We start from the raw sequence: 13,469 nt of genomic DNA, 5'->3' as shown, positions 1-13,469 counted from the left end.
TATATATATATATATATATAATTAATTAATTTTAAAATTATGGATGTTGAAAGCTAAGCCTTATGTAAGACCAATCATTTTCAAAATCTATGTTGGGTGACACTCTTTAGATTCCTTAGATCTTTAGGACGTGTTTGGTGTGGCGACATCATCAAAGTAATACGTAATCGAACAGTTTACCATATCCGCTTAGACACTATTTAGGATATTTTTCGTTAAATTGTGTGCTAGGCTAGGATATATGATGGTAGGTACTATCTTTTACGCCTCTGACTATTGTTCTTTATTGATTTATTTGTGTTGGTCAAACATCGTCTTTGTTTTTTTGTGATGTGCTTGCATTGTAATATATTACGATATTCTTATACAGAGAACCGTGTTTATATATATATATATGCACACCCACAAGTACTATGCAAATGGGAGCATTTGATGATTTCTACTAATCATTTGTTTGTATGTGTTATTTAGCTCCTCTAATAAAAGACACTTATACGTTGCATGTTTGTTGGTTTTCCTGATAACGTTGGTTTCTTGCAGCCTGCATCTTTTTTTTTCTAATGTAGTTTTTAGAGCTCTTAGAAGAGCCTTTAACAGAAATAAGATAAGGGCACTCTGAAGCGCTCTGACATAAGAACCACGTGGCGAGGGACTAGGAGCAGTAGCTCATGTCTCGTGTCTTAATTCCTCATTTGATATTGATGTATAAATTTAGAATCGGACATGCATATGCAGAGATCGACTGTCTTTTTCTTTTCTGGGATATGTTGACGACTCAATGATATCGATTTTTTCTTATTATTTTGATTTTGGCTTGTTTTCTTGTTTTCTTGCATGCTTGAATGTTTGAAATGAATTTCATTGTTTTTTTTCTGTGGTTTGTCTGAGAATCACAAAATTAATTTAGCTTTAGGATTTAAAATTTTAAATTTACTACAAAACTCTAAAAAAATTTTCAAGATAATGAAATTTGTAGGATTAAAATATCCAAGACTTTAAAATACATATTTTAACTTTCTTGCATGGCCTTCGGGCTGTATTTTAAATGGGTTGCATGCATGATTGTTAGCCAAGTCATAATTAATAGGGTCTTCATGCCTAGAATTGTGGTAAATAACAACATCATACTTACGTGTTCCAAGGAGAAGCCCTCGAGCCTCTTCAAACCGACTAACCCATCATAGCTTTCTATTTTAGTGGTTGTTTAGTGTGATTAGAGTGATAGAAGAATCTCAACCCAAACAAGTGTAAGTCCTTTGTGGAGAGTGTTTTCAGCTTTGTAGATGTACCTCTTCTTTTGTTTCTTTCCAGTGGCATTTGCTCCACTTTGATGAGTATAACTCCCACAACTTGGATCTCTACCCAATAGTCTTAAGATAGAGTTTTGTGTCATTGACCTTAGGACTACCAAGGTTCCCATGAACGACGCAATTCACAGATTGCATACCAGGGATCTTTATACGTACTGGGTTGATTACCTTCATGACCAGTTAGACTTAGGATCATAGTAGTTTTGGATGACAGGTTCGTGGTACCTCGACCTAACTACCCTACCTTTTAGGATTGTTCTACAATTCCTCTTATTTGAGCCTCTTTGAGCTCTGTTGCTACTTTGACTTTGTCAATATCATCTTGATCACTCAATTATTGATCAGTTGGTGTTTGTTTGGGATATGACAATTCCTCTCTTCCTTTATGACCTAATGAGCTCTGACGTATAAGGATATACCCGTTAAGATAATTTTGGTTATTTCGTTGGCTCTGTGAGCCGACGAGCCGCTGCCCATTTAGGATGTGAGAGACTCACTCTCTGCCCTGTGGCTTAGCGAGTGCTTTGAATCATCTGGGCGTTCTCATACGAAATAAGCATTATTTAATGATCTCCTCATATTCATGATAATATGAGCAAAACTTCTTTTATTGAAAGTAATCCTGAGTATCCCCTATGATGTAATTAAGCCGAGTGATATGTTCCTCTGGGAAACTCTTAACCCCAAAACAAAATTGTTATTTTTGGTTCTCTAGTTATAGATAGCTTATGTAAGGATTCTCTTCGTGGATGTTGTGTTTCAAGGTACTTCGATCCAATCTTGTGTTCAGATGTATACTTTCATTTCAACCCATTACACAATGGTTATTAATGTATAAGCCTTATGCTTATTTTTTTTATTTGTTTGCCTATTTATTTTCATATATCTTTATTTTTTACTCTTCTCCTCTTCGGATCATTGATACAATTCCAAAGAGAAATATATTGAAATAAGGGAATTGTACAACATATAAAAAGATAAGCCAACGACTCAAATTCTTCAAAAAGATAGAGAAAATAAGATGTTTCCATAATCACCCACTTCTTTCAGTAATTGAGGACTATTTCCAAAATCATTCTCATATTTCTGTAATTATACAAGAAGGCCTCCTATAAATAAGATGATCGAAGGTGAAAAAGGGACCCCGTGTCTGAGTACTTTTCATGGCTCCTTACTGAGAATTTCCTAACACCACTCTTCTTTCCTTCAGCTCTACCTCTCGAGGCATGCATTCTTTCTTATCACATCAAAAAACACAATGTATACACTACTTAATATTGAAATCCACCTTTTTCATATATGAGTAATCGTACATTGGCTGTAAATATAAAAGTTTAAGTGTGAGACATATAAATGCATAAGAATTGGATGCCACATATGCGTGATTGTCGCTTCGATCGGAGTGCGCGACGGCGATCATGTGCAATCAACCTGCTCTGGGTAAGATGCAGTACTTCCATCCCCAATCTAAACCCTAATTTCTGTCAAATGCCTTCCTCTCAAACCTCTATTTCGCAGATCATAACGACTCTGACACCGAATCGGACTCCACCGACGATTCTCAATTCTACCATCAAATCTCTTCCTACGACCCGGATGAAGCCGAAGAGCTCGGAGAAACAGAGAATCCAGCAATCCTTACTAACGGTGGGAATCTGGAAGAAGAACTAAACCCCGATCTTACCGGCTTTCATCTCATTGTCGAAAACAGCATCGCTGCTCTAGATCTGAATGGTTATGGCAGGGCTGTGGGATCCGAGGAAGAGGAGGAGGAGACGATGGCGAGGGAGCGGGAGGCATCGATACTGAGGGCTTTCCGTCAGGACGAGAGCAGGAGAACCGCTCCCTTGCCGCTGGAAAGCGCTGCCAGGATCGTGAGCGTGATGAGGGAGGTTTCGTTTCCGGATTACGCTCCAGAATGGGTGAATCAAGTGCCGGAGGAATGTTGGCTGGATCACTTGAGGAGATTGAGAGGACAGTCTGCTTCGCAGAGCTGAAAAGAGGAAACTTCAGAGACATTAATTATCCCTTACCCCAAGTATGGTTTTCATCTCTTCATGTCAAAAATAGCACTTCAAACCCTAATTATTGCTTGGAACGTGTTGATTTTCATAAACTTTCCTTCAAACAAACATCAGAACGGCAAAATTAGGTTTTTTGGAACTATCATTACTGCTGCAAAGTGCAAATAATTCATCAAAATTCTGGACATATTTGTCTGTAATGCTTAGTAATTAATTGAACTGTAAATTAATAGGTTAATTATCATAACTTAGTAGAATTCAGATGATGATAGGAATATTAACTTATGCTGGTTTGTGTCTAAGTGGATTAGTTGTGGCTTAGTAAGTTTTGCTTGTGGTTCAATTATGATTAATGTTTTATTTGACTTTTTCAATATTAATTGATCTATGATATGTTAATTAGACTAAATAATTATTGATTATTTAATTATAAGGATTCATTTTAATCTTATTAAAAGTTAATTAAGTGAGATTTGATGCACTTAATGTTAAAAATATGGATATATCATATTCGCTTAGTATTTCTTCAACTTTTCGCTAGGGGTGTCAAAATTGGTTGACATGCCAACTCGACTTTAACCTGATTCAGATAATTCGATTTCAGGTTGACTTGATTAATTTTTTGGGTCGAATTTGGGTTAATAGTTCGAACACGTTTAATTTTTTAGATTGGGCTCAGGTTTACCTGCCAACCTGAGTTGGCTCGATTCGACTCACCAAACCAAAACCAATTTAAATTTGACTTGAAATTGACCCGAAATTGACTCAAAATTGACCTGAATATATGTTATACTTATCTTAAAATGGGTTATGTGGGTAGGGTTCGGGTCAATCAGGTTTAAAGTGGTTGAATTTGGGTTAGAATTTTTTTGGAAGTAGGTCAGATTCGGGTTAGACTTTACTTTTGGCTTCTAGTTAAGAATTGAATAATTATTTCTTTTTTCCTTACTGAACTCCCAATAAAAAAGAATATAACCTCTATTTTTTTTTCTTTTCTCATTCTCTCAATTTTTTACTTTTTTCCCCTCAAATCTCATTGAAAGTATAGATTCACATTTATGATAGAACATATGGGTTACAAACTTGCCGTAGCGGTTTTGAAAAACCCGATCATACATTAAACCAAAAGAAGAAAAATTCAGTACTAAAAGATTTTGTTGAGGCTTTAATCATGATCTTATGATAAATCTTTATCTAATTATCACTTAAATGATATAGAATGATACTAATGTGATTAAACATAAAGATAAATATTTCATTAAATATAAAATATAAACACATGAAATATCTTATATAATTTTTCCAATAGAGTTGGAGCAATCACCTTTTTCACCATCTCTTGGGTTACTACCATAACATAGTGGAAGTTTTACATATATATTGCATATTATTTATTCATTTATATATCTAACATGTAAAGTTAGTTTTTTATATTTATATGTAATAGTGATATTTTTTATGTAAACTCAAAATTTTGATGTTTGACATGTAAACACATAAGAATGATGTGGGATGTATATAAATGCCCCTAACATTTTGTTTATGACTATAATATCAATCCTTGCATATTCCGAGGATGTAAGTGCAAAGGTTAGTGATATAAAACTAGAAGATGAGTTGAATTTTGGTAACCGGGATCCGGTTGAATAGGCCAAACCGGTTGTCCTATAAATTTAGAAGACTGGATCGATACGATAGAGGGAACATTTGTCGTAACGCACGATCATCTTCTGTCCTTTTATCACAATGATCATGTCTTAGCAAAATCAAGCTTGGCTAAAGCAACCAACTCGCTAATGGACACCTAAAATATACAACATAGGGACATGCACAAAAAATCATCACACACACGCACACACGCGCATACATACAATTTACAAGCATACCATCTTATTAATGCATGAAAAAGGTGTATTTTACTATTTAAAAGTTAAAATTGTAGTATTTTTTTTATGTGATATGAAAAATTTTGGCAGTATAAATGTAAAAAGCAAAAAAAAATTAGGGATAAGATGTATTAAACATAGGTATTAGGCAGTATGTATGGAAATGCCCCAATAAATGTTAATTGATTGCTCATCTATTATGCTCCTCATTTCAACATAAATTTAACAAATTTAAGAAGCATCTTCAGCAAAATTAATTAGAATTTCTTAATCCATTTCCCCCCCCCCCCCCCCCCCCCCAAAAAAGCACCAAATTTACTAAATGAGTATTAATCAACACATTTGGCATGCATAAAAAGCAGTACATAATGCAATAACCCACATGATATAGCTGCAGTTGAAAGACAACATTTAAATTTGTTTATATATTTATGGCTACGACCACAATATCAAGAATCGCACAAATATCAGATCTGTGTTCTTCACTCATCTGATAAATAGTTTTTTAATCCAACAATTTAAACATTTCTTTTACAACTTTCACATCTCGTCTTAAGTTTAAACAATATTTGTTAAAATTTTGAGAAATTTACATACATACCCACACAATTCTTAGCATTTACATATATCAAACACCCAAAATTTGATATTTATACTTGTATTTTCTCGGTGTCATAAATCTATATATGAAAACATGTATTTCAATTTTAAAAAGATATAGGTAAATATGAATGTTTAGGTACCTAAGACTTCTGTGGTATGTATGTAAATGCCCCTAAAATTTTTCCGCTCTGATACCAACTCTGAGGACCTCATAAGCATCTCTGCTCCGACTTCGCCGCACACCGGTATTGAAATAAACCTTGGATCGATCGGCAGAGACGGACGAGACCTTCATCCAAACCAGAAATTTGGTCTTCATGCCTTCAATGTGGGACAGCTTTCCCTTCTCCAAATAGCCACTGACGCAGGTTTGAAATCTGAGAACAGAGGAATCTTTGTAGCCTACTTCACAGACTGAGGGAACTAACACTGTGAGCCTCTTTGTATCTTCATTGAATTCATAGTTGGTGGAGTCCCCTGGAAATATGCCTACCGGCAAGTCGTATTCTCGCAGGAGTTCTGCTAATGGTTTCTGCATTTTTCCTGTCAAGCATTCATGTTTTAGGGTTTAAATGGAGGATGATAATTGATTTCAAATGGATTCTTATTTATTCACATCTAACAACCAAAGTTTGATATTTATACCGATAACACATCTATATCATACGCCTATGCATGAAAATGTGTATTTCACTTTAAAAAAAAGGTAGCGCTGATGATATTTTTTTTAATTTGATTTTAAAAGTTTTGGTGGTATGCATGTAAATATGAATGTTTGTGTTAGATTTGTAAATACATAAGACGAAGAGTTGTGTATTGTGTTTTTAAATACACAAGGCTTATGGAGCTAACAAAAAGATCTTAAAATATATAAAGGGACCCATAAAACAGAACATTTAGTCATACTAAGGCGGAGTTTGGCTGCAACATAATTTTACGTTAAATAGGATTTATAAAATTCAATAAATCCGGATTTATCAAATCCCGTGCAACGGAGATGGAGCTAGCGAGTGACGACGGAGTAAATTCCTTAAATCCACCCTACAGTTGGATTTAGTAAATCCGGATTTATGTTGTAAAGAAGAATGAATGCGAGAAAAAGAGATGAAACACGAGAAATTTTGGTTTGATGGCATGATCTCGTTTACTTTATCGAAGGGGCTGAATTTTGAATATGTAATCAAAGTTTGGAGGAAGTTTGAATGGATCAAACCTAATTCAATACAAACAATCCAATAGGAGAGAGAGAAATGCTTCTATAATTCACTCCATTTATGTATAATATTGGCCAAGGCACAGAGTGCTAGGATTTGATAAGGATTAAGATTATGACATGTATTATGTAATAGCCAGCCATGAATTATGATAAGAGGATGATAGTCGTTTAAATTACATTTAGCTTTCCTTAATTTTGTCGTATCTTGTAGCTCATCATGTAAGGTTGCCTATAAATAGCCATGCATTAGATTCGTATTAGGGTATTCGATACCAATTTAAGCTCGAATTGATCTCTCCTCTTCCTATTTTTGATTTACTTAAGATGAATAATTTTTTGACACCCATCTCTTATATTCTCACACCAAATCATGCCTCCATGCTAGGGGTGTAAACAAGTCGAGTCGTGTCGAGCTTGAGCCACCCTAGGCTTGAGCTTGAGCTTGATTAATTTATCGAATTCGAGCTCAAGCTCGAGTTCAAACTTAAGTCTACGAATTTGAGCTGACTTGTTTATTGTAAAAAAAAAAGAAATTAATATTAATTTACAGAAGTGTTATAATAAAATGATAAATAGAACGGGCATTTAGGAGAAAAATAATATGAAATAACTTAATATAAAATGCACAATATTTTTTTAAAATATTTTTAATACTTTAAAGATCAAGTCTTCAAATTTAATATATTTGAGAATATTTTAAATTATTATTATTTAAAAAAAAAAGCTGGCTCACGAGCGAACTTGTCGGGAGTCGGGGCTAACTTGAGCTTGGCTTGTTAGTTCATCGAGCTTAGTTCATGAGTCACTTATCGAATCGAGCTCAAGCAGGCTCACAAGTTAACCTGACTCACACCCTCTACTCCACACCCCCTTTAAAAAAAATCATGCCTTTAAACCCCTACTCCACACCCCCTTTAAAAAAAAATCGTGCCTCCAAGTTATTACAATGAATCCCAAAATAAGGAGCTCGACTTTCTTTCAAATATAACTCCTCCCCCTTTGTTGAATTGTCTTCAAAGTTTCAATTTCCTTGTCTTCATTGAGGGTGCAAGGGAAGGATAAGGATTGAATGCAAGTAACCCTAACTAAAATTTTAAATTTTGGGATATTTCATCAATTATAATGATAATTCATTCTTCTTGATCATCTTGTCTTCCTTACCTTACCTTGCTTGAAACACTGCAAGGTTTGGACCTAAAGAAAGGTGTTCCAACCATTAAAACAATGACATATCTCTTTGATTAAGGCAAATCGTCACAGCCCTAATCTCACTCCTACTAGTTCGGAAATTCTTCTTGAAAGAGTTGAAGGAAGATGTTGATCTCCTAGTCATTAGATTTGTCATCTAGTAGAAACCTAGGGTTAGGATTTAGCCATCATGCAATGGCGCTAGCCCAAAATCACTTCAGCTCTAATACCGTGCGGCCACCCACACTAAAGGGTTCATTCGGGATCAATTTTTTATTTTATTTTTAATTTATTTTTGTTTATATTTTCACTTAAATAAAATATATTTGATATGTTATGACATATTTAATTATTGTTAAAAATATTCAAAATAATTTTTAGAATTTTTAAAAATAAGTTTTTAAAATTAAAGGATATCAATCCTTATTTAATAAATTTGTTAAATGATATTTTTTGGGATGTATTAAATATATTTCAAATCTTTGATAAAAAGCAAGAGTTTTACTTTAGAAATTTAATAAATGTTCTAAAAATTTTCCTTAAAATTCGGGCCATTATTCCATTACCAGTAATCATTTTGGTAATTGTTTTAAAATCAATTGTGTAATAATATTACAAGTATATCATAATACAATGAATCTTCTCGGTCATAAAAAATTATATAATGTAAATTAAATTATAAGTTTTGAAATGGGCAAGCAGGGGGGCTGTTGTAAAGCAGCGGTTGGCAATTATGAAGGTGGGGAGTTATCGTCTGGTCTTGTTCAAAACAACACTGAAACTGTGATCCTTCTTCTCCTTCCTCTCTCCCTCTAAGTGAATAGAAATGGTCTATTTATAGGGTTTAGAGGAGAGGAATTTTCATCATTTGACGAATAATCATCATACCCACCCGATCGAACAACCCACATTAATTCCCTTAATCATATGAGATTTTTTGATGATGTGATAGCCTCATAATCATGTGATCTTGGGCTCTTGGATTCCTCTTGTTGAGATGCTCGATTTGACTACATATACATCAAATTTAGAGTTTATTTGATCCTTTAATTTACCAACCAAAGCCTCTAAAAGGGGTTTAATGGCTTGATTCAGGCTATATTTCATTCGGATTAGATAAATTTTAGTATTTTTGGGTTCACCTCATCGAGAATTTGCCAAAATCAGAGTTCTGTATGATTTTTAACTTGCATCGACATCTATGCAAAATGCCTACAGATGAAATTTGCCGATGAGACATGAAAATCAATAAATTCATTCCTCTAAAATTCTAAATTGAATTTCAGTATGGTATTATGACTTTCTTACAAATTATAAAATTATTCGTAAATAAAATCAATAGTTTTGTTAATTTTCTAATTTAAGATTATATTTTACTAAATATTAAATTCTCTATTTTAACTTGACTAATAACAAAATTAAACTTTAAATACATCCATTTCTTAGTTCGGGATATTTTGGATCATACTCATTTTATAACAAGCTACAATACATCTTTACACACATACCGCCCAATTCTTATGTATTTACATATCTAACACCTTTATTCTATTTTATTTACATTTATGCCATCCAAATCCTTCATATCATTTCAAAAATACCATCATTTTAAATTTTAAAAAGTGAAATACACATTTTCAGACAAAGATAAGGTGGTCTGCATGTAAAAAATTGCGGCTTAGGTGCTAGACATGTGAATACATAGGGAATTGAACACTATGTATGTAAGCAGTGAAGGAGGATTGTACCTTTGAGTTTATTGACCAGCCATCGTGCTCCACCCTCAACTTCATTTGAAAGCGACTGGTCCCAAAGAAAGCATGCAACGGTTAGGAATATGTGCTTCAAAAATACTAGCTAATTTTTAGTATGACAGATTACAAAGTAGACTATAAAAGGCTGCATAATTTCTTGCCAACCAAATAAATAAATAATAAAAAGATCGTGCTCACACGGGCGAGAAAATATTACATCCACTTTACGGCATGAATCACATCATGCCGCTGGATACGCGGCGTTGTGTGATCCATGTTGTCGTCCACAGATGCACACAAAAGGTTTTGTTTGAAAACAACATTAAAAGGCTTTTGAACTCATTTTAGGGCTGTTTGATTCACTGAAAAATGAATACAAAGTACAAAGATTATGGTGTATCTAAAATACCTTGTAGTTGTATGGTTGAGTGTTAAAAAAAGCGCAAAAAAATATTTTTTTGTGCTTGATTTGAAATTTTAAAAAAATGAATTCAATGTAAAGCTCAATGCGATGAACAAAGTTGTGAGTAGAATCAGTAATGTGTAATGACAACGCCAACTTGTACGGAATACTCAAGTAATTCTAATGTGATAGTCAATAAATGAGACAAATCATCTAGCCTCACTTGGAGTTTTCAGTGAAAATTCGTATTAGGTCATGAGATAACTATTTTTAGTGTGTTTGATAAGCTCACAAATCACATATTTATAAGAGCTAAAATTTTTATTAATAAACAAATGATGATACAACTTTGCAAAATAATTGAAATTATGATGACCTAGGCGAAAATGTCATAACAGAACCTGCTTTGCGATACCCCGAGCTCAACACTTAGAAATCCTTGCATATTTGAATAAATATGATGTATGATAGCTGAAATGTTTTCTTCTCTTACATGTTACTGTTATGAATTACAATTTCTCGAATCATACTTGAAATAATAGATACGTTGGTTATATTATTTAAGTAATTTATTGTTAAAAAGTTGCAATTGTATGTTTGTATGTGATAGTTTGTAAGGTCGGTAAAACTCTTTTGGAAATTGATTAACCAGGCTTATGCAGTTACAATTCTATAAAAAATTGTCGGATTTCCTTAGGTTGGTGTTTATTTTCTCGATTCCAATGTGTCTAATAAAATCGACTATATATAAATACAAAGTAAACTAAAATCAAATAATAAATAAATGTTAAGTTTTACGCTTGTAATATTTGATTGGATTTGAGTTGATTGCATTATTTGTCGATGATTTCATATTTCATTAAATGGATAGACCATATTCATATCATTTTGATTTTCCGACCATTATATTATTACATATATGCATATAGAAAATCATTTTTTTTATTTTTCATAATACATGCCCCAATTCTTTATTGTTCCCGATTTAATAAATAGTGATTATTTACTGAGTTTGATTTGTTAAACTCACCCATTAATATTTTTGTATGACATGTTTTATTCAACTACTTGAAGATCGTCTCCATAGAAGCAGACATTCAGGTTCTAGATTTCTTTTTAGTATTTTCAATATTTACTTTAGTTATTGTATTTCATTATTTAGTTTTTAGGTGATGTTTCTCTATTGTTATTTTAATTTTGTTTTAGTAGTTCTTATTTTTTTATCTAATTGTATCATTTGGACTCTTATTTGTGGAATAAAAATAAAATTTATCTTTCCTTGCATTTTTTTTTTAGTACCTGCATATAATCTTTTATTTTTATTATTACTTGCATATAATCTTTTATTTTGATTATACAAAATCTTTTTTCATTGCGCCCTATGTTATCAGGGTGTACCGTCATCCAAAACTTCGGTGTGACAAGGAGTGATACCAAAGGAACACTTCAATGGTGTTATTTCTACAAACCTATCATGTCCTACCCAAGTTCCATTCTTTTGTTAGTCATCCATAAGTATACATAGCACACAATTCTTATCTATTTGCTAAACTTTCGAAGTTATGCACACATGACACTCAAATCCTTAATATTACATAAAAAATAGCACCATTATCAGTAGATCTTAGTAGACCTTTTCATGCACAAGTTTAAAGCAGCAAAATGCTACGTATGTGAATATGAAAGTTTGGTTGTGAGATATGTTAAGAGATTTTATTTTCGTTATGGCCCAAGGTGGATCCATTTGCAGTAAAATGAATTTTCAGTGATCTTTGATTGCATACTGCCTACAAATGTCCGCACAACTTCCCAAGTATCCGATTCAGAGATATATACAACTCTGCGCTCACAAGCTCGTTGAAATCCAGGATTATGAATCTTAAGTTCTAGCTAATGCCAGACCTCCCAGAACTTCCAGGAAACCAGATACAATCAGATTCACTCTGATGCATGAACAGATCATCGGTATATCTGGTCAACCGCACAATGAAATCACAAATACAGCAAAAGAGAAAACAATCTTCAATTTAAGACTCACGGCGACGAAGTTAGCTTTAACCATTAAGCGAGATTTATACTGAAAATCGGATGCGAGGAATCCAAACATTATACAGGCACCCGTAACAATAAAAAATGAAAGATCGAATCGATAGCAAAGAAGAAGAAAGAACTTCTCAAGGGATTGAATCATAAACCACTCACATTGATATCATCGCCGACGGAGAACAGCTCCTTGCTGGCTCTCTTTGAGAACCAATATCCGCACAACTTCCCAAGTATCCGATTCATAGCTCCTTTCCACCTCGATCAGATCTATCAGACACAGCTCCCGATCCTCCTCTTCCTCTTCTCTCCCCTCTTTTTGTGGATTAGCGCGTTCTATACGGCCGAAATGGCGAGATGGAAGTAAAAATATGCTTTGGGCGGAGAATGCGAAGAGAAGAAGGTTCGGAACAGTCCAGATGACACTTGGCCAGCCTTATATGCGAAGACGGCAATGCTCTCTCAGCTATAGCCGGCCGTTATGCTCCACGTCGTCGCCGGCGTGACCCCCCGTCGCCGGCAAGTTTGTGGAAACCACGGATGTGGACGCTAGTGGTGTAAATGGTCCGACGGAAAAGCAGAAGGAATGAGAATTCGATTTACTTTATTTATTTATTTTTAAAGATTTAAATTAGAGGTGTAATTGAGTCAAGCCAACTCTTGGCTTGTGAACGGAGCTCCCTGAGCTAAAAAGCCAAGCTCGTGCTAGCTTCATCTCGACTTATTAGCTCGTGAGCCTCCTTGCTCAAAAAATATTAACATAAAAAATAGTCAAAGTATATAAATTCTTATGGTTGATTGTAACATATATCTTAGATCAATATTATTTTCTCTCTTCTACATTAAATAAGCCGGCTCCTGAGCCAACTCTAACTCGTAGACTGAAGCTCGAGCTTGAACTCGATAAAATTAATCTAACTCAAACTCTAAGTCAAGGTTACACCCCAAATTTACATAAGTGCCGCTTAATTCTTTTTAATTACATAGTTGACCCCTAAACTTTCAATATTTTGTAGATATAGCAATTTATCTAGAAAAAAAA

General features: G+C 33.8%; 2 protein-coding genes and 1 long non-coding RNA gene across 3 annotated transcripts in view; 2 read left to right on the top strand and 1 right to left on the bottom strand.

Moving 5' to 3' along the window:
- Window positions 1–6,035, top strand: part of LOC110023655 — a 13,130-nt gene extending 7,095 nt beyond the window's left edge. The window contains exon 3 of the long non-coding RNA XR_002293927.1: window positions 5,960–6,035. This is a non-coding gene — a long non-coding RNA (uncharacterized LOC110023655). The remainder of the gene's footprint in view (window positions 1–5,959) is intronic.
- On the top strand, window positions 2,623–3,529 carry LOC110023654. Its single transcript, XM_020723166.1, has 2 exons — window positions 2,623–2,750; window positions 2,829–3,529. The coding sequence occupies exons 1-2, from the start codon at window positions 2,729–2,731 to the stop codon at window positions 3,305–3,307; spliced, it is 501 nt and encodes a 166-aa protein (XP_020578825.1). The 5' UTR covers window positions 2,623–2,728; the 3' UTR covers window positions 3,308–3,529.
- Window positions 5,849–12,988, bottom strand: LOC110023653 (uncharacterized protein At5g01610-like). The gene is made up of 3 exons (XM_020723165.1): window positions 12,587–12,988; window positions 9,976–10,030; window positions 5,849–6,366 (listed from the first exon to the last, which is right to left on the bottom strand). Exons 1-3 carry the CDS (start codon window positions 12,671–12,673, stop codon window positions 5,996–5,998), a joined length of 513 nt encoding a protein of 170 aa, XP_020578824.1. The 5' UTR covers window positions 12,674–12,988; the 3' UTR covers window positions 5,849–5,995.
- Window positions 12,989–13,469: the final 481 nt, after the last annotated feature.

Source organism: Phalaenopsis equestris, unplaced genomic scaffold (genome assembly GCF_001263595.1).
Source record: "Phalaenopsis equestris unplaced genomic scaffold, ASM126359v1 Scaffold000226, whole genome shotgun sequence".
Lineage (NCBI taxonomy): Eukaryota > Viridiplantae > Streptophyta > Magnoliopsida > Asparagales > Orchidaceae > Phalaenopsis > Phalaenopsis equestris.
This window is presented reverse-complemented; position numbering and strand designations above follow the sequence as displayed.